The following is a 22475-nucleotide window of genomic DNA, read 5'->3' as shown; positions in this document are numbered from 1 at the left end:
CAGAACAGAAAACCGCAAAATTCATTGGTCAGATTAGATGCACAGCACCTCACCACAGGGTGCTGCAATCAAGACTACTTGGAAAGGGGTGCTATAGCCATTTATTTATTTTAATATAGAGTGCAGCCACTTTTAAAACTTAAAATAAATAAATTAACAATCAAACAAACTTTGGAAAAGCACTCCTATCCAATTGGTGCCCCAGGTGGTCAACTAGCTTGCCTTGTAGTTAGGTTGGCTATGGTAACCAATAAAGAAAAGCATAAATTAAATGGAGTGAAAATGGAAAACAGAGAAGAAGATGAGGATTTGTGTGTTAAATGCATGGAGGACCATCTGGAACAATGCAATAATGCAGCGAGGTGGTGGCAGAAGCAGATAAGATCCTGGGATGCACAGTCAGGAGGAATAGACTCCAGGGAGGCTGATGCATTCTGCTTCAGTACAGAGCAGTAATTAGGCAGCATCTTGAGTATTGTGTGCAGTTCAGGAGGAGGTCATTCAGAGAAAAAGTCACACTCAGACAAAAGATGCAGACAGAAAAGGGCTATCAGAAGGCTCACAGGGATGAAGGTGCTAGTGTATGCTTCTGAATTTTCCTTTCTTTGCTCCCATGTGTACACAGAAAAGCCCCCCCCCCCCCGCCTTGATGAAACTTTTTCTTTTTCCTTCTGCTTAGGTCTTTTCTTTTCTGATCACCCTGTTTCCTTTTGATTGGTTTAGTATATTTTTGTCTTCTTATCCATGTGTGTTGCCTTTTAATTTAGAACTACATTTTTTCGTACTTTTTAAGTTAATTCATTTGTGAGCCATACTTTTTTTTTGTATCAGATGTGTTAATTAGCTTCATTCGCAGATACAGTTTTTCATTGATAGAAGTTCTGATATATTCTGTTTGTCTTCCATTACTACCTTCATGCCTATTAGCTAGGGTATATATTACAACGTCAAACTCACAAGAGTCTGAACATTGTAATATCGAACCCAAATGTTCAAAATACGAAAATAACGAAGCCACGGCACACTGATTTTTTTCCCCAGGGAAAAAAATTGGTGGGCCGTTTTCGCAGCTTTGCTATTTCCTCCACTGTGGTGTGATCTCGGAGTTGGTATATTTAAGTAGGAGGTATGTGGGGGTGTGGGGGCAAACTTCATGGTTCAATATTACATTGTTCGAACTCCTGTGAGTTTAACGTTATAATATAAACCTATTAACTATATGAACGATTATATTATATATCCCTCATTAGAGTTTTCCTGAAACACTGATGCATTTTATCAAAGTCTACCCATCTGAAGTCCAGAGATATCAGCTCTAATGATCAGAAATAGGCATTTAAGCTGTGAGGAACAACAGTGTTTTGTGACAACTGACTCTCAAATGTCTGCCTACTTCCCAGTCTGAAAGCCCTCTGTATGAGAATACTAGGTAAAAGACCTTTACCTAGACTTCAGTACTAAATGTCCTGGGACCACCCCCATGTAAGCCATTAAGAATGATCAAGTATCACATGTGACTACATATCAAGGTATTGCAGTTTATATGTGGCATATAAGGGGTGGGGGATTGGCGTAATGGTTAAGGTGTTTACCTTATGGACACAAGGTGCAAGGTTTGATTCTCACATAAAGTAATTAGCTAGGCTTAAAAATGACCCTAAAGGGCAGCTAGCCTAGAACTAATCTATGAACCTATAAAGTCCGCAGCCAGCAGTATCTCCCATTTGTTTGTCATTCTGAAGAGACAGTCTATAATGTTATTTAGGTTTTCTTCCTCTAAGGAGGAGCTGTGCATAAAAATCCTCATGTGAGTTTTCCTTCCATCTCATCTCTCACCATTGATCTACTCGGCCTTCTACATGTTTCCTTGTATGTTCTGTTACTTTAATTCCTTCCCTTATATAGAGAGTTGTGCATGTTCTTATGTTATCAGTCTTGTCTTCCCTATAAATTATTTTCACCAGTTTGTTGGCATTATTTTCTGTTTTCTTTTATAAGTACTGTTTTATTCTGAACAGTTTATACTCTCTATTGCACGTGTTTCTATCTTCTTTTTTTCCTCAGCACAGCACACATCTTAATATGAAATGTCTCGGCATGTCTCTCCAGGCAAAAAAATAATTAATATTCAAAACAACTTGAGTCAGAACTATATAATATGTAAACATTTTATTGGTTTTCAAAGTCTTCTCAAAGAAAACATTTTAACTTAATAGAAATCAGTGATGCGCCTGAAAGAGCCAGTCTTGGAGCTCATGGCACCCCAGTCGCTGAACCTTCGGTACTCTCCAGGTCTCAAGAAGTACTGCCTTCCCCTGTAGTTGGGCTGTTCATAGAAGAGCCAATAGCCTTCCATCACATTGCAGGAGTGAACATCCTGATAGTTGAACCGGTCATAGGCAGATGGACAATCATCTCTGCATTCCATCATGTGGCCTCCAAATTCTGGTCTCTCATAAATCTTCATTCTGTATGCTCCTTGGTACTGTAAAAGAAACAACACATTAGGATTCAGAACTGAAAAAAAGGCTATAAGATTTTGTTGGATATTCAGAAGAAATATTATTTTGTGTAGATGCTCAGACTTGTCACTTTTCTCAAATATTTGATAAATTGCAAATCTTAGCAGTAATATATTTATTCTGGTAAGAAACTGGAAAAGAGGATGCATAGGGGTGCATCACCCACACAGTTTTAGGACACTTCTAAGTGTGGTCTGAATTAGTCTAATGCTTACTTATTTCCTTCTGCATTTGTAAATTTTTTTGCCAGCCTGCCTTGTCAGTCATCCCTCCTACCCCAGGCCTGGCCTTCTAGTTCCAATTTTCTGTGAGCCAGAAGGAACTGCATCAACAAAATTACATTTCTGCTTAAGTTGTGCCTGGAGCTGTGTTCCTGCTGAACTAGTCTCATGTTCAATCCAAAAAAATGATACCCGAAGTGTAGATGATATACAGTTGTGGGTTTATGAAGAGGTTCATCAGAAACTAATTACTAATGCATGCAAGTGGAACATTTTAAAGATCATTTTTTGGAAGACAAGGCTGCCCAAAAGATCCACATGTAGTGTTTTGCTTGCCATACCATGTTCATAGGTTCATAGGTTCATACTAGGCTATCTGCCCTAGGGCATTTATAAGCCTAGCCAGAGTGTGTGTGGCTTTCACCACCCCTTAGGATGAGAATACTATACCCATTAGTTTGCTGTGCCTCTGTCCAGCAGTGACACAGAGATGATTCCCGGGGTAAACCTACGATCTCCCATCCACTCGTCAATATTTCTCTTGAACAGAGTCAGTGAGGGGCTCTGCCTCACATGGACTGGGATTCTGTTCCATAGTGTAGGGAGTCTCTGGGTGATGAATCTGTCCCTCCAGCACGTCCTATTTATATCTGTGTTGAGGTTTAAGTCTCTTGCTCTCGTGGCTCTGGTGGATTTGGATTTTTTGAGGTGGAGCATGTCCATTAATTCGGGTTGGACATGGCCTTGTATGTCAGGCACAGATCACCTCTGAGCAGGCGGTATGCGACTGAATAGAGCTGGAGTTTCTTCAGTTGGGCATCGTATGACATATGTTTGAGCCCCTTTATCCTTTTGGTGAGGAACTTTTGGGGTCTTTCCAACTGCTGCAGGTGTCGGGTAAGGTACATTCGAATGGGCGTTGTACTCAATCATTGGTCTGATAAGTGAAGAGTACAGGGGTACAATCACCTCTCCTGATCTGGATGTGAATCCCTTCATGATCAGGTGGGCAATGTAGAAGGTCTTCCTAACCACTTTGGCAATGTGAGTGTCATAAGAGAGGTTACTGTCAACTTGGGTCCCCAGGTCCCTGATAACTTCTTCCGTGTTTAATGGATTACCACCTATGTGGTAATTAGGGGTTACCTTGTTTTTTCCAAAGAGTATGACTATACATTTTTTGGCATTTAGCTTAAGGCCATGGCTCTGGTACCAGTTATCCATTTCTATGAGACCTCTCTGGAGGATGTCTGTGTCTGATGGAGTGTCAATTATGGTGCCCAGTTTGCAGTCATCTGCAAATTTTGTCAGCCACAATCCCCCTATGTTTGCCTGCACTTCAGAAAAATAAATGCCGAACAAGAGGGGGCCCAGGACTGAGCCCTGTGGGACACCTTATAACAAACATGAAGGCTGCTATACGTTAGTTAAAAATTCTACAACACATTCAAATGTTTCAATTTTTCAGTATTAATATGCTGTTGTGTTAGTTTGTTCATTATAATTAGTGCTACCCTAATATGTGTTGTTTATGCCCAGATATGGCAGCTCAAATGTTTTTGCTTGGATTGGTATGAATGGACAGAGAATAAGAATGTTAATGCACTTGCAATGGTATTTTGTAATATTTAAAATGAATTTGAATACTTATAAAAAATACATTCCAGATAATGCAGGCCACATGCATGTATTGCAGCTGAGTAGATTCTTGAATGGACAAGCAAAATCCACCACAATTTTTAATTTTCCATAATCATGCATTTATTCATTCATTTATTTTCTGATCACCCATTTCATTGTCATGGTAGAGCTTGGTTTAAGCACACGTGCTTATTCTCACACAGCACTCACACACCTGCTTGCAATTTAAACGAGTGCCAGTTTACCAGCTGCACACCTTTGAGATATGGGAGGAAGCAAACACACCTGGCACAATCTCCCTTTGAGATATGGGAGGAAGCAAGAACACCTGGCATAATCTCCCATGGCAAGAGGGAGAATCCCAACTGGACACAGGGATAATGTAAGCACAGACTGTGCACAGAAGGCACCCCAGCTGGGAAGTAACTGCAGAACTGAGCACTGTGAGGCAGTAACACTAACTGCTGCACCACGGTGCAGACGACATCACTCTGAGGCAGTAACACTAACTGCTGCACCACAGTGCAGCTCATGTCACTGTGAGGGAGGCAGTAACACTAAATGCTGCACCATCATGCTTCCCAAATCACTGTGAGGCAGTAAAACTAACTGCTGCATCACAGTGCTTCACACATCACTGTGAGGCAGTAACACTAACTGCTGCACCATGGTACTGCCCATGTCACTGAGAGGCAGTAACACTAACTGCTGCAGCATGGTGCTGCTCATGTCACTGTGAGGCAGTAACACTAACTACTCCACAATGGTGCTGCTCACATTACTGTAAGGCAGTAACACTAACTGCTGCACCATGGTGCTGCCCATGTCACTGTGAGGCAGTAACACTAACTGCTGCACCACGGTGCTTCACATGTCACTGTGAGGCAGTAACACTAACTTCTGCACCACGGTGGTGCCAAAATCACTGTGAGGCAGTAACACTAACTACTACACCATGGCCCTGCACACAATACTGTGAGGCAGTAACACTACCTGCTGCACCATGGTGCTGCCCACATCACTGTGAGGCAGTAACACTAACTGCTGCACTATGGTGCTGCCCATGTCACTGTGAGGCTGTACCATGGTACTGCCCATGTCACTGTAAGGCAGTAACATTAACTGCTGTACCACAGTGCTGCTCAGGTCATTGTGAAGCAATAACACTAACTGCTGCACTGCGGTGCTGCTCATATCACTGTGAGGCAGTAACATTAACTGCTGCACCACATTGCTGTCCATGTCACTGGTGAGGCAGTAACACTAATTGCTGCACCACAGTGCTTCACATGTCACTGTGAGGCAGTAACATTAACTTCTGCACCATGGTGGTGTCAACATTGCTGTGAGGCAGTAACACTAACTATAACACCATGGCACTGCACACAATACTGTGAGGAAGTGACACTAACTGCTCCACAGTGGTGTTGCCCATGTCACTGTGAGACAGTAACACTAACTGCTGCACCATGGTGCTGCCCATGTCACTATAAGTCAGTAGCACTAACTGCTGTAGCATGGCGCTGCCCATGTCACTGTAAGGTAGTAACACTAACTGCTGTACCACGGTGTTGCTCATGTCACTGTGAAGCAATAACGCTAACTGCTGTATCACGGTGTTGCCCATGTCACTGTGAGGCAGTAACACTAACTGCTGCACCATGGTGCTGCCCATGTCACTGTCAGGCAGTAACACTAATTGCTGCACCACGGTGCTGCACACATCACTGTGGGGCAGTAACACTAACTGCTGTACCACAGTGCTGCCCATGTCACTGTGAGGCAGTAACACTAACTGCTGCACCATGGTGCTGCCCACATCACTGTGAGGCAGTAACACTAACTGCTGCACCAAGGTGCTTCACATGTCACTGTGAGACAGTAACACTAACTTTTCCACCATGGTGGTGCCAACATCACTGTGAGGCAGTAACACTAACTACTACACCATGGCCCTGCACACAATACTGTGAAGCAGTGACACTAACTGCTGCACCATGGTGCTGCCCACATCACTGTGAGGCATTAATATTAACTGCTGCACCGTGGTGCTGCCCATGTCATTGTGAGGCAGTAACACTAACTGCTGTACCACAGTGCTGCCTATGTCACTGTAAGGCAGTAATACTAACTACTGCACCACGGTGCTGCCATGTCACTGTGAAGCAGTAACACTAACTGCTGTACCACAGTGTTACTCATGTCACTGTGAGGCAATAACACTAATTGTTGCACCGAGGTGCTGCTCATATCACTGTGAGGCAGTAACACTAACTGCTGCACCACATTGCTGCCCATGTCACTGGTGAGGCAGTAACACTAACTGCTGCACCACGGTGCTTCACATGTCACTGTGAGGCAGTAGCACTAACTTCTGCACCATGGTGGTGCCAACATCGCTGTGAGGCAGTAACACTAACTAGTACACCATGCCACTGCACACAATACTGTGAGGCAGTGACACTACCTGCTGCACAGTGGTGCTGCCCATGTCACTGTGAGACAGTAACACTAACTGCTGCACCATGGTGCTGCCCATGTCACTATAAGGCAGTAGCACTAACTGCTGTACCATGGTGCTGCTCATGTCACTGTGAGGCAATAACACTAACTGCTGTACCACGGTGTTGCTTATGTCACTGTGAGGCAGTAACACTAACTGCTGCACCATGGTGCTACCCATGTCACTGTGAGGCAGTAACACTAACTGCTGCACCATGGAGCTGCCCACACTTTGAGGCAGTAACACTAATTGCTGCACTGTGGTGCTGCTCCTATCACTGTGAGGCAGTAACACTAACTGCTTCACCACATTGCTGCCCATGTCACTGTCAAGCAGTGACACTAACTACTGTACCATAGTGCTGCCCATGTTATTGTGAGGCAGTATCACCATATTGAGACATGCAATAATGGTGAATTTGTGGGTGTTCCAAAAAGAGTTAGTAGAATGAAAAATTGTCCTTTTCACTGTAGAGAGAGGAGGCTGTGGAAAGCACATCCACTCAAAATTAGGAAGGCTGACAATTTGACTGACTTCAAAAGGGGCCTAAACAATTAGTTGGGAGACAGAGTATATGATATAGCTAGGGCTATCTTAACAGCATTACTGTCCTCGGGTAAAGCAGTGCACTGGGGCGCTTACTTCCACTACCACTCAGAAGATTAAAAATGAAAATGGAGAATAAAATTAAACATATTTTATTGATACGTCTAACAAAATCAGTGTTTAAACATTAAAAAGCATGCTGTACAGCAAAGATTAGTCAACATAAACATTTGAACAATATAACACGAGCCTTGAAAAACACAAAAATGTCAACCAATTAATGATATTACAACTAGTAAACCATACAGGCGCAGATGGCACAGTGTGAAATTATTATGAAATATTTATTATTAATCAAGTGTTCAACATAAACGTTTGCAAAACTTCTTTGCAGAGAATTACTTTATAATTGACTTGAAGTCAGTGATCTTGAGGGTGTCATTTTCCATACACATAAGTGAAAGCCAATTCAAATGCTGCTGCTCCATTGTACTGTGAGGCTGATTTTTTATAAGTTTCAGTCCTGAAAATGAACATTCTCCTGCACAGTTGGTAACCTTCATGCACATGAATACTCTGAGAGCAATTTCCACACTGGGAAACACAGATTTCAAGTTGTTTGCAATAATATTTCTGTATAATGCAGGGAGTCTCACAATTTTCACCAAAACAGTGTTGTGCTTGAGATGACACATTCGTTTAAAAGGTCAGCATATTCAAGGTATTTGTGATACACATTAGTCATATTTTCACACTTTTCATTTACCTCATCAGAACCAATTCTTTTCAATTCACTGAAGAAGGTAAACAGATTCCCAGTCAATGAATAAGCTTCTGCACATTTTGTCAGCTCAAAGATACAAAAGTTCAGAACAGAAAGGAATGTTTCTACCTTGAACATTTCACTTTTAGTGAAAAGTATCTCTTCTCCTGATCCATCTTATCTAGTAAGACACCCACTTTGCTTTCATTCCCATTTTTCACATAGCTAAAATCTGAATCTGGACACCTTCTCCTAGCTTTTAATTCGTATTCACTAAATTTGTCTCTAATTTCCTGAAGATAGGCTTTCAGAGACTCAAACAGATTCATGACAACAAGTATGTTCACATCCTATGACTGCAGGACATTACTTATTTTGTTCACTCTTTCAAGAATGCATTCCAAAGAATTGTCAGAGATCGTTTCCTGTTTCTCCATTTTCTCAGTCAATCCTTCTGCCTCTAGCCTAGTGTTCACTTCTTGTTCAGCGTCAGCTGATACAGAATCCAGTACGTTTAATTTTCTCAAAACCCCCATACATAGCATGAACAGCATCAAGATGTGACGACCATCTATTGCTAGACAGATGCTTGACCACCACATCTTTTACTAAAGATGATGCTAGAACATTCCATCGAAGTGCAGAAGCAGAGAAAAAGGAATACAGACGCTGAACAAAGTCAAAGAATTTTACAGTCTGTAGACAACACTCTGCCACTTTTACTCCCACCAAGTTCAGGCTTTGTCCAGCACAGGGAACATAGATGGCAAACTCCTTCAGTTCATGAATCTGTGCTTGCAATCCTGTATAGCGTCCAGACATATTTGAGACATTATCATACGACTCACCAAGGCAGTTTGATAGTGGAATTTTTTTTTTCATTAAGGAAATCCACAACAGTGCCTGCTAGATTCTTTTACTCCATGAGAAAGAATGGTGATAAACTTAATGAAATTTCCACAGGCTCACATACTCGAATGTACCGCACAGTAAATGTCAGTTTATCAGTGTGTGAGATGTCTTGAGTGGAATCCACACTTTTGAGTAATGCTACAACTCAATAAATGTGGATTCCACTCCAGACATAATGGCACGAAAAACATGATGTCCTGTTAATTCAATAAATTCCTCACAAATGTTTGCTGATAAATATGATGGGTTCCCGTTTCCATGATTTCCATACAGTTTGAGATGCTCTTTCAAAAAAGGGTCAAATTCACTCAACAGCTCTAGAAAACCTAAATAGTTTTTATTTTTTTGCTGACCCAATAATTTGGTTTTCTCCATGAAATGAACGCGGATTACAGAAACCGCACGTGTCAACCCTTCATGTCAGTACTCAAGCTCTGAGCGATGATATTCAAGTAACAAAGAATCTACACTTCCATTTTCTCTATGTTGGATCAAATATGCCGTCATGCACTTACTATTTACTTCTCCATTTTCTTGTTCTACAGTAACATTGCTGTGTTTCCAATCATTGAATCCTGATGTAGCAAAGGGAGACCCTGTCTTGGACAGCAGATGACATACAAAGCAGTACAAATGACTTTGGGAAGGGGAATAGAGTAACCATTCATGTTTTACACACCTGCCATTCCACAGTTGACATTTGAACACATTCTTTGATAAATACCTAGTTGTTTATACACCCTGCATGAGTTTCAAAAGTTGCTATCATGATTCTGACATGATGATAGCCCACTACGAATCCAGTAATTCACTGTGTTAGTATTGTTAATGTTCCATAGCCCCAAATCTGTGTCTTGGAACTCAACCTCCTTTACTGTTACAGATTTGGATATTTCCTCTTGTGGAATACCCCCAGCAGTAGAAGCAGGTAATGATACCATTAGTATGTCTGCTGGAACTGGACGCAGGAGCGGATGTAGATGTGGATGCTATATTCGAAGGAGCAGTATTAGTGGCTGATGACGTTGCACCTGGATTCAACCAGGATGATAATTTTGGAAGTTTGCACATTTTCTCCTTCTCCTCTGCCGCTCTTTTCCTCTTCTATGCTCCACTCAAAACACTACATTTCATTTCTGCACAAAGGGTTTTTCACCAATATTCGAAAAAAATTTTAAAAATGAAAACACAATTTAGTGCAGTTTCAGCTGTAGAAAATTTAAGTCAATTGGAAAAGTTAACACCTTCAAAACGTATGTACAGTAGTGGGCTACTGCTATGACTACCTGCAAAAAGGACTGATCCACAAATATGACCACAAAAGGTGTCACACTTGTTAAAAAAATTATAATAGGTTCATAGGTTCATAGGTTGGTACTAGGCTATCAGCCCTAGGGCCTATACAAGCCTAGCCATAACAATTCCCTGGCTATTTCTTCCCACATTATTTAATTTCCTGGACCCATGTCTAGCAGGGCGACTGACGTGATCCCTGGGGTGAATTTCCTTTCTCCCATCCAATTGTCAAGGTTCCTCTTGAAGAGGTCCAAAGAGGCACTCTGCTTGACATGTATGGGCAATCTATTCCAGAGTCTGGGGAGTCTCTGGGTCAGGAACCTATCCCTCCAGCATGTTTTGTTTATTGTGATGACAAGGTTTAGATCCCTGGAGCGTGTAGCTCTGAGGGATTGGGATTTCTTTAAGTGTAGCATGTCCAACAGCTCTGGGTTTGACATGGCCTTGTATGTTAAGCAGAGATCCACTCTGAGTAGACGATATGCGACAGAGTATAGCTGGAGTTTTTTAAGTCAGTCAGCGTAGGGCATCTGCTTTAGGCCTGTGATTCTTTTAGTGAGGTATTTCTGAGGCCTTTCCAGTTGTTGCAGGTGTCTTGAGAGGTACATACCAAATGGGGCGGTGTATTCTATAATGGGTCTAATGAGGGATGAGTACAGTGGGACAATGACCTCCTTCTTTCTGGATGAAAAGCCCTTCGTGATGAGGTGTGCCACATAGAAGGATTTCCTGACTGTTGTGGTGATGTGGTTATCGAAGGTGAGACCACTGTCCACCTGTGTCCCTAAGTCTCTTATCACACTTTCTGTGTTTAGTGTACTGCCACTTATATGGTAATTCATGGATACATGTTTTTTCCCAAAGGGGATAACAATACATTTCTTGGCATTGAGCTTGAGCCCATGGCTCTGGCACCAAACATCTGTTTCTGTACGGCCCTTTTGTAGAGTATCCACATCATTTGGGGATTCAATAATGGCTCCCAGTTTGCAGTCATCTGCAAACTTTGTTAGCCAGAGTCCCTTAGTGTTGACCTGTACTTCAGAGAAGTAGATGCCAAACAAGAGCGGCCCCAAGACTGAACCCTGAGGTACTCCACTTGTCACTTGTCTGGAGATGGATTTGGAGTTGGCTACTTTCACAGTGTGGGTTCTATCAGTAAGCCATTTAGCAACTCATTGGGTGACATAGGGATTAATGCCCAACTTAGTAAGTTTATCTATGATTCCAGAGTGGGGGATGGTGTCAAAGGCCTTTGCAAGGTCTAGATAGGCTGTGTGGACCACCTTACCCTTGTCCATGGCTCTGGAGACTGATTCAAAGAAGTCAGTCAGGTTCAGGAGACAAGATCGGCCCTTCACAAACCCAAACTGGGTGGGGTCCAGTGTTTGAAGGTTGCCAATGTCTTTGTTTATAAGTTCCATGATAATACGCTCCATGGCCTTGCAGATAAGGCTTGTCAGACTGATGGGACGGTAGTTTCCGGGATCCAAGGTGGATACCCCTTCTGGATTGGGATAACTGTAGCTCTGCGCCACTCAGTGAGCATGAAACCTGAGGTGAGGCTATGATTAAACATGACACTTAGGTGAGGTGCCAGTTCATATTGTAGTTCATGTAGTACACATCCTGGGATGTCATCTGGTCCCATGGATGCTGTATTCTTGGCTTTAGAGAGTGCGTTTTGTACCTGTGTGGCCGTTATTACTGGAATTTGGCAATCTTCCGGTATTGAGATGGGCCATTTAGGGGGTGAGAGGGGGGTGAAGTTGGCACTGAATCGATCTGCCAGGATATTGGCAATATCCTTTGGATCAGTATATTTAATGCCATTCTGTTTTAGCTCAGAGCAGATCTGAGCATTACCATTTAGATTCTTGACATAGTTATAGAATGCTTTGTGGTTGTCTTTGGAATCTTTGGCAATTTTATTTTCGTAGCTAGCTTTGGAGGATCTTATGAGGCATCTCAGTTTCTTACTGAGGCTAGTAAGGGAGTTTTTTGCATCCTGGGATTTTCCTCTTTTCCGCAAAAGTTTCTTCCTTTTGTTGTAAAGTTTGTTTATGGCAGGGGACCACCAGATTGGCTTCCTTTTTTTGGATGAGAACATTTTGGTTCTGTTTGGGATGGCACGATTCATGCATGAGTGGATGTGCTCGTACAGTGCCTTAGTGTAGGATTCAGCAGTTGAACTTTCAGTTCCCGTCTGCATGGGTGTTATGAAGTTTGTCACTTCTGACTTGAGTAGCATGAAGTTGGCTTTGGAGAAGTTTTTTATGGTGGTTTCTTTACTGGGGGTGGGGTGGGATGTGGATGTTTAGGGTGATTAGCTTATGGTCAGACCTGACTAACGAGGGGGTGACCATAGGTATGGAGCATTGATTTCCCATGTTGGTAATGACCAGGTCTAGGATATTGGAGCCCCTGGTGGGACTATGGATTAGTTGATCCAGGGCATTGGAATTTATGAATTCCAAGAACCGTTGTGCAAAGGTGTTGGGACATGAGTAGTTTTCCCAGTTAATGGCAGGGTAGTTAAAATCACCCAGTATTAGGGTGTTTGGTTCTATCTTAATATATTCCAGTATGTTTAGAAAGGTGTAGTGAGAATCTTGGGGTATGGTGGGGGATCTGTAGCAAGCTACAATTTGGATTGCAGTCTTACCTAGTGTTAGTTGCAATTGGAGAATTTCAGACACATTGTGTTTGCCAACTAGCCTGGTGGTGTGTATATCTTTGGTGAATATTGACACTCCTCCACCTTTAGTGTTTCGGTCCTGGTTTGGTGGCAGAAAAGTGTGGTAAGAGTTGTAGCCTGGTATTGCAGGGGTGCTCTCTGGAGCCTTGAACCAGGTCTCAGTTACTGCACAGATATCGATGTTCTCCATTTTTAGGAGTGCCTCGAGAGAGTGCATTTTGAGGTTTAGACTTCTAGCATTGAGTAGCATTACCTTCAGATTTTGCATGCTTGTACCTGTTACGGTGGTGGTTTTGTCCTTTGAAGTTTGCCTAAAAAAGGCACTATAGGGGTGGCAAGAGCCTTAGCCAGTAACCTGAATCCCAGGGGCGACAGGTGCAGACCATCTCTGGCAAAGCATCGTGGTCTGTCAATCATGTCATCCCAGGCAGACAGATACTGGATCCCCTTTGAATGACACCATAAGCTTAGCCAATTGTTGAAGTCAATTATTTTATCCTTATATTGTGGTATCATTCTGGGCGAAGGCAGGATGCTACTCAGGGCTAGGGTCATACCTGCCTGGGCCACATGATCCGAGAGCTCTTCCATGTCTCTTTTCATGTAGTCCAGGGAGGTACGTCTCAAGTCATTCACTCCAATATGGAGAATGGCAGAGTCATATTTGTACTTGTTGTGGAGTGACTTGAGTGCATGCGTTATGCGGCGGATCCTGGCACCCGACAGACAGCTGACTGTAATTTTCTCCTTATTCAACCTGGTGAGAGGGACATCAGTGTGCCGGACTATAGAGTCACCTATGACTAAAGTGTTAGGTACATTGTCTTGCCTTAGGGGCTGTTGCTGGGTGGCACACTGGTGTTGTGAACTATGTGACACATTGGTTGTGATTGGTGTTTATTTGCGTTTCAGCTTCAGAGGTCTTTGTTTCTTGGGCAGGTTACAGTTAAGGGCATCTGCATATGTGGATTTAGTGTTGCTATATGTGGGTGTTGGTGGTGCGGGTTTAGAAGGGCTATGTGTTGCTTGAGATGTAGTGTGGGTGTTAACCTTCTCCTCTTGACTGTTTAGCACAATCTTGAGTGGAGAGAGCTTTGCTTCCATTTTGGCTATGTAAGTGCATCTCTCACAGGTTGTAGTGTTGGGTGGTAGGAGGAGAGGGTTGTCTGTGTACATGAGGCAATTGCTGCATTGCCCCAGTATGCCCAGATTCACCAAGTGGACAGGAGAAATCACCAGAAGCTGACCCTTGGACATGCTTGGTTTGGGGCTTTTTTTTTTTCTTTGTAAAGTATAGGAGCTGTTTCCTTAGCAAGGTACTTTGCAATTATAGGCTGTTTAGTGCCTACTATTAATTTCTCCTTGTTAACAAGGAGAGTTCAGTGTTTGTATGAGTTTAAGGCTTCCTAGTGCTTTCCAGCAGGTATTAGAGAAAGTGCTAGTCACAGGGATGTTTAAAGATAAGATTGAAAATAATGCACTCTGCAGTGTGCACTAGAGAAGTTAGATGTGAAAGTAGGTAACTTGAGTTTTACCTGTTTAAAAAGTTAAGGTTTAGTGGAGAGTTACTATTTTTAAAACAGCAAGATGGATTGAAAGGGGTGGTCACTTTTGTATTTTGGTACTATGAAATACTGTAGGATGGCCAATAAATTTAAATAATTGAAGGGGTGGGATTTCAAAAATGATGATTTTGTGATTACTCACATAAGCCAGTGAAAGTAGAGAGAAATGAGATATATGGTCAGATTAACATAAGAGGCGGGCAGCTAGAAAGACAGTGGTATTTAACAAGACAACTTAAATGGGTGGGAAGGCGGGAAAAAATTCTGCCTGACTCAGAACAGAGAGAGCTGTGGTCTCTTTTGAAGTTTTAATATGCTGTTAAAACAGAATGCAAGCAAAACACAAAGTAAAGAAAACAAACTACAGTATTCAAAATATAGAAAGGCAATACAGTAATACAAAAAATAACAGCAAACTAACCTTTCCTTCACAGCAAAGTGTAGCAGAGTCTGGATGAGCCTTTCTGGCAATCAATATTTAAATATATATATATATATATATATATATATATATATATATATATATATGTGTGTGTGTGTGTGTGATTTTAAAGGAGCGGCAAAGGTATTTCAGTTCACGGCTCATATACAGAAGAGAGTCGATTATCTGAACTAATTGGGACCTCGGGTAGTTTGGGTAATCAAATTGTTTGGATAATCAAACATGTAATTGAATGGGATAAAAATAGTATCAGCAATCCATCTACATACTGTGGGAGTAGAACCCACAGCCTTCTGCATCATGAGCAAGCATACTGCCTATTGTACTACTAACAATGTTTTTAAATGCTTTAGCACAATAGTGATATAATTTGCTAAACAACAGTTGCACATTGTAAACAGACTTGGCATAAGCAGCACTAAACTTCTCTTCCCCTGAAGCTGTCATCTCCTTTTAAAATGCACTCGACACTCACTTTCTTGTAAAATGCACTTGACACTCAACCATATCTCTCAACTTTGTAGCACAAGAAATCTGAAAAAAGACAAAATTTATGAGGGGGGGGGAGAGACAAAGGCCCAAAACTGGGGATACTTTGTAAATATTGCTTGTATAATCTTAAAAATTTGATAGAATAAAAGGTTTTATTTTACCATGCATTTCCTGAAAGGAAGACTGAAACTTAAATGGCTGTCATTACTGTATTTAGTGAATTTAGTCCTCATTGATTTGTCAGAAAACCACACATTTTAAGAGGAACACACCGAAAGTATGAGCCAAAAATTCTAGACAGTCTCTGAAAGTCTGGACATTTGAGAGCTATGCACTCAACTCCTTGAAACACAAGTGGTGGTAGGGGTAGAAGATTCAGGCTCTTGTACCTAAGGTACAAGATTTGAGCCTGAGCAAAGTGGAACTGTGGAAGCAGCAAGGCAGAAATGATGTTTTGGATGATACAATGCTTTCTAATACCTAGAATTTTCATAATTATTCAAATATTTATAATTTAGTATAGTGCAATATTTATTCATTGACAACAAGTCACAACATACATAGATTAGCATGGGGCCCCAGGGCAACTGCCCAGTGTGCCTATGTGTTAAGATGGCACAGGATATAGCTTTGTTTTGTGGCAAGCTTTCAGAAGGCCTATCATAAGACTTCAAGTTTGTAACTGACAAACATTGAAACATTAAAAATACAAATATAAGACAAAAAAAGGATATAATTTGAATAAATCAAATAGACCAGATGCCTGAAATTATATATATATATGTGTGTGTGTGTGTGTGTGTGTGTGTGTGTGTGTGTGTGTGTGTGTCTACTTCAGAAGACTGACAAACCAAAATACTGAATTTCAAAAGACTGAAAATTCAAAATACTGAATGATGGAATTTGCCCCTTCTCCACTCTTGTGCAATCGTGGAGTTGATATATATATAGTTAGCAGGGGTTCTGGGGGGGTACAGGGGGGCTTGCCCCCTGCATTAAAAATGTGTTCACTATTTTGAATTTTCAGTCTTTTGAGATTCAGTCTTTTGGTTTGTTAGTCTTCTGACGTAAACCCGTTGATAGCAGGGAGGCTTGTCCCTCTAGATGTAACCTTAACCACTACTTCTCATGCATGGCATATGTTGATGTAAGTACAGGTTTTTTTTTTTTTTTTTTTTTTGCATTTTACTATTTACACACCCTGCAGTTTGGATGATTTTCAGGGGCTTCCCTGTCACTTTGTTTCCATAAGATAGGGACCTCCATGAGGGATCCATTAGCTAGGTAGAGGCGCCACCTTTAAAGTAAGAGAGCTGGTCTGACCTGCTTGATCCCAGCCACTAGTTCATCTGAAACATGAAACAGCAGCAGGCTAGATCAGGTAATTATTGTGACACTTACAGCAAACAAACAAAAAATCAGTTTCAACCAGAAGAAAAAAATGATCGAAACCCATTAGTTTATCTTAATATGAAATACGTGTAAGGCAGGTCGTGAAACTAATGTTAGTAGAAGTGTTGTCCCAGTGGGTTAGTCTGTTTGATGCGTTCATACCTGTAAGTATGCATATGGATATTTGTAAGCAGAACACATGAAGCCTCCAAAAACTGAACACTGAAAGAAGTATGGAAGAAAGCAGAATTTAGTGCAAAAATGTGTTTTTGTTTATGTGAGAAAAAGAAAGAAGAGTCCTTCAATGTGTACCATGAAACAGTTGTTTTGCTGGGATCAGAATATATATATATGTATCATTCATTGCAAAGCCTTATTTCTAGTTAACAGCATTGAACTATTAGAAGTACTAATCCCATATCCTTCTTCCAATATTAAAAATTAATACTAGTACATCGCAGACTGCATAGCTTACTGCCAAACTTAAAGACAGTTCTTTTGTGGCGAGTAGATGCCTCTGCCATGTGTGTACATTCACCTGGCATCCCCTAAGACCAGGAGGTATCATACAGTATGAGACTGAACCATGCAACAGCTTTTTATTTATTTATTTTAATTATTGTCATTTGTTTACTGGGAAAGTCCACCTGGGCCTGGGGAGAAAAGCTCCTGATCCATAGAAATGTAATGCAAAAGAAATACTAATTGACAAATAATTAAAAAGGGGAAATACTAAAAATAATTGAAAAGGAGAAATAATTAACAAATAATTAAAAAAAAAAACGAATCAGTCCTTACTAATATGAATACAGTTTTGACATTTAGGACATCGTGGGTACATTATGAGTTGCTAGAGAAGAACATAGTGCAAAACAGTATAAGAATAAGATAAGGAAGAGAGATAAAGTGTGAAAGAGGAAAGGAATAAGGAAAGAAAGCGAAGTATGAAGTAAAAGTTGAGGCGGGTGAGAGGGATAGGGATGTGAAGTGGGGAGAGGAGAAGCAGAAGAAATGATGTAAGTAAGAGATGTTATGGAAGGACAAATGACAGGACTAAAAGGTTAGGAGTGGGTGGAGGAGACATGGGCAAGAAGTAAGTTTATGGAATTCTTTTTGAGGTAGGTGAATCTGGACTGTAAGGAGGGAGAGGCATGGGGTTGAGGGATTTAGCCTGGTTTACAGCAAATGCAGATTCAAGACTTGGAGAGAAAATCTTTGAGTGTGTGTTTGAAGGATGGCAGGTTATTATTGTGACTAATTGTTAGTGACAGTTTGTTCCAGATTTAAGGTGCAGCATAGGAATACAGACTTTGTCTTGTTTATAGATAGAGAGGAGTTCTTTGTCTTCTGATCTCAGGTGTCCATTAGGCAGGTATGACTGGTGGGTGGAGCCAAGGGCTGGGCAGGCTGTAGGTTTATGTATGATGCCATGAGCTGTTACAAGTTGAAGGTAGTAGATACTGATGTAGATCAAGCCATACAAGGATGGGAGAGCAGTGCAACGATGTGAATAATAAGAAGCAGTCGTAGCAAACTTAGCAATGTTATTGTAATGTGCTTCTAGTTTTGTTTTTAATGAAGTCTGCAGGTTAGTAAAGAGTAGAGCACCACAAAGGAGAGTAGAGGGAAGGTGGGGAATTGCAAGGGTAGTTTTCTCCTTATTCCTTTCACTCATCCTGATTAAATATCCATCAGCTAAGTTCATTATTTTGCATATTTAACCAGCATTCACTGCAATCATCCATGTGTCTCAGTCAACTTCCCACCATAAAAAATTGTCTGGAAGAGTAAAGCAAAGCCGTGTTATGTAAACTGAATAATCCATATAAGTTATTATCTTATTCAATTTTTGTTTAAAAAAAGACACTGGATACTAAGATTTAATCCATTGCCAAGTAGACTGCTAGTGCTATTGTAAAGCATAATTTATTCCCCCAATACGGTTAATTATACAGATTTATTGATTGTTTTTGTCTATGTTTGCTGTCCTACTCTGGTCCATTTCTTGTTTAGTCAATCAAAGAATTCAGAAATTGGCACCTGACATGACCATTCTGCTTTTACTTCCTCTTACGTGAGATTCTTTGCCAAAATATTCCAGACACTTAATTACTTCTTACACCAAAAGAAAATATCATTTATTTAACCTGAGTGCATAAATTGATAATCCTACAGTCTCCTACCACTCCTCTATTCCTGTGTCTGGGAAGGGAATCAGGTTCACATTTTTTACATGTTTAAGTCCTTTCTGTCCTCCTGTGACCAGTTAAAAAGTAAATCCACTGGTGTTAGTAAGTCCCATCCCTTGCTGTTTAGTAATTATAGTATAACTTACATTAGAAAACACTGCATTATCCTTCTTCAGTTTTAGGAATTCTTTCAGAACTTCTGCAAACAGAGTCACTCCCCTCTAGTAAGATCATCTGGTATCCAGGGCAAAGCATCCATTTGCCAGTCCCACCCCCAGACTGACACCTTAGAAAAGTTCTTAGCTTTGTGGTTTAAAAAAAAAGTCCACACACACACAAACACACACACACACACACACACACACACACACACACACACACACACACACACACACACACACACACACACAAACACACACAATAAATATAAATAAATAAATAAAAAGCTTACTGATAATGCTGAATGCATTCTGGGACCAATCAGCATCTCTTCAAAAACATCGATATTGTCCCTGATACCTTACATCTGGGCACTGGCCCCCTGGACCTTTTCCTTCCTATGCCTTTGCTTTTAGTATTTTTATGTAGCCTGGATTTAGCCTCTGATAACAGTGAACACAGACAGAAGGAAAAGTATTGACAGTTTTCAGTGACCTCTTCTTCTTTTCCTCCTGCTTTGGTAAACACTGATATCATTTCCTTTTTTCTCTATTCTGCACCTGGAAAATAGTGTCCCATGCTGATAACATTTACTTTGACTGATCCATTTTTACTCAGCACAGAGAAGATCAAAAGGCAAAGACATTCTTGTTCAAACTTTTCAAGTGACAATTCACACAATGTGTATGCTCACAAGTGGGGATTCACACACTGCGTATGCATACAAGAGACAATTCGCACACTATGTATACTCACAAGTGGTAATTCACACACTGTGTATACTCACAGACATCAATTCACTCACTGTGTATACTCACAACATACTCATTGCTTATCTTGTCAGCTGACTACACTTTTGCTGTGTTTTTATCATTTCTGTTCAGCTTTTTAATTCTGATTTTGCTCTGCACTGGTTGACACTTGTTTCTCTCTCTTTACTGTCATACTGACAGACATATACCATATATATAAATTAAGACAACATGCCTAATAGAATTAAATTATAGTCTACTTACAAATATCTGTTCTTCTTGGGTCAATTTAAAGTGCAATAGATGCTCAGAAAACAGTACAGTTTGGAAATAGAAAAAGAACCCCACTTACATGTGGAATCACGCGACAGGAACGGATGCTGTCAGTGAAGCCCATCCAGCTCTGGTAGTCAGGGTACTCCCCCCTCTTCAGGAAATACTGGTACCCCATGTAATTGGGGTGCTCATAGACCATCCAGCACCCACTTTCTACACGGATGGAGTTACACTGGCTGAAGTACGAATGTAGATTATCGCAGTCAGTGGAACATTCATAGCAGTGACCCTTGAAATTCTTGTCCTCATAAAAGATTATCTGTAATTACAAAAAAATGTAGAACAGTGCCCTAAATTTATATAATATAGATGTTGTTACATTTATATGCTACTGGAAATTATTACCTTTCCCATTTTAAATTTCGTATTGCTAGAGGTACAGTACAGAGCTTTGAGACAAGTACAAGAGACTCACAGATCTGGGCACTGTATATATACAACTGATGATGCTGTTTACATGGCAAAATGCTTTATTTAAATTTAGCAGAAAGTCAGCAGAATGTGAAATGCATCCCTTTCATCGCAGCATTACTGTAGTACACAGTCAGGTGCTTACATTCATTTTATGTATTCCCTTGTTAAGCCTTTTCATTGAGCATTGTGAGTTCCCAATTTGACAGTACTGCAGATTCTGGCAAACAGCTATTCTAGTGAAAATAAACAATGAAAACACAGCTGAGCAGCAGGCATCTTTTTATTTTAAATGTCATTCATTTCAAGTGAATCCCATGCTTCGTCCTTGTTGGAAATAAGAATGAATGAATTTATGAAAGTATGTGAATGCATTTATGCAAATATGTATCTCCGAAATAACCTTCCCTTTACAAGTACAATGAATGTTGTGTTGACATTTTCATTCAATTGCATATTGTAGAACTAACTGTAGCTAAATGTGGAAAATGAAGCTAAAATGTGATAAACATAACAAGAGGGAAACAGGAGTCTGGCTTATGAAGGCAGGTTGGGGGGCAAAGTGAATAGTAACATATGTTTTTTTCACTTAGTCAGTCTATATCTCAGTTTATTTCGTGTGTGAAATTTAAAGACAAGGAAATATTTCTTAGGCTGCAGTCTCTAAATTCAAGGGAGGCTTGCAATAAAATTAGCACACTAGAATGTTTTATTTTATTTTGTTTTATTTAAGTTTGCTATCTGGAAGACACTTTTGAGTCCCCATCCAGGCCAGAAGGCATCGAAAGAACATGTAACAAGTAACAAGGACAACATTTCAGTCCAAATATTTTTAATATGGACTTAAGGCATAAACAGAACATATAAAGAGACATAAAGTGCATCCTGATGAATGTGTTTAGTTGCACCCTTTGTTTCACATACATACACACAGATATATATATATATATATATATTTATACACACACACACTTGTGTGTGTGTGTGTATATATATATATATATATATATATATATATATATATATATATATGTGTGTGTGTGTGTGTGTGTGTGTGTATATATATATATATATATATATATATATATATATATATATATATATATATATATATGGGTCCCCTTCATATAGTCGACTTACCATTTTGTCGACTTTCATATCATTGAGATGACAATGTTGAAAGTTTAAAAACTCGAACACCCGGAACATTGTATTTTTCTCGCCAAGTAAGTAACCCCTTGGCCACCAACAAATAAAACAGAAATGTAACAAAATTAAACCCACCAAAGTTGGGGGCTCCCCCACTCCGTGTGTGTGTGTGTGTGTGTGTGTGTGTGTGTGTGTGTGTGTGTGTGTGTGTGTGTGTGTGTGTGTGTGTGTGTGTGTGCATTTGTGTGAGAGACATAGGGCGAGAGACAGAGAGAGCTACTATGGCAGGCTGAATAGAAGAAGAGGAAAAAATAAAGTGATGTAACTAAGATGGGAATAAAGCTTGAAGGAGAAGAACAAATCTTTTACATGTACTGGGCAAGGCTTGGATACATATAAAGGAATGCAGGGTTGGTGAAAAGCATACAACAGTACCTAAGCTACGTGAAGGAGAAAAAAAAGCAATTAAAAAAATGACAACACGAG

The 22475-nt window shown here is 40.5% G+C and overlaps 1 protein-coding gene across 1 annotated transcript; it reads right to left on the bottom strand.

Moving 5' to 3' along the window:
- Positions 1–2208: 2208 nt before the first annotated feature.
- LOC122805658 (gamma-crystallin M2-like) lies at positions 2209–20694 on the bottom strand (the record flags this gene model as incomplete). The annotated part of the gene is made up of 2 exons (XM_044075963.1): positions 2209–2485; positions 20446–20694. Coding segments are annotated over 2 exons (525 nt in total), but the record flags the coding sequence as incomplete, so codon positions are not given.
- Positions 20695–22475: the final 1781 nt, after the last annotated feature.

The sequence above is a fragment of the Protopterus annectens genome, chromosome 6.part1, assembly GCF_019279795.1.
Source record: "Protopterus annectens isolate FY-2018-M chromosome 6.part1, PAN1.0, whole genome shotgun sequence".
NCBI classification, from domain to species: Eukaryota; Metazoa; Chordata; order Ceratodontiformes; family Protopteridae; genus Protopterus; species Protopterus annectens.
The sequence above is the reverse complement of the archived record's forward strand: the minus strand, read 5'-3'. Positions and strand labels throughout refer to the sequence as shown.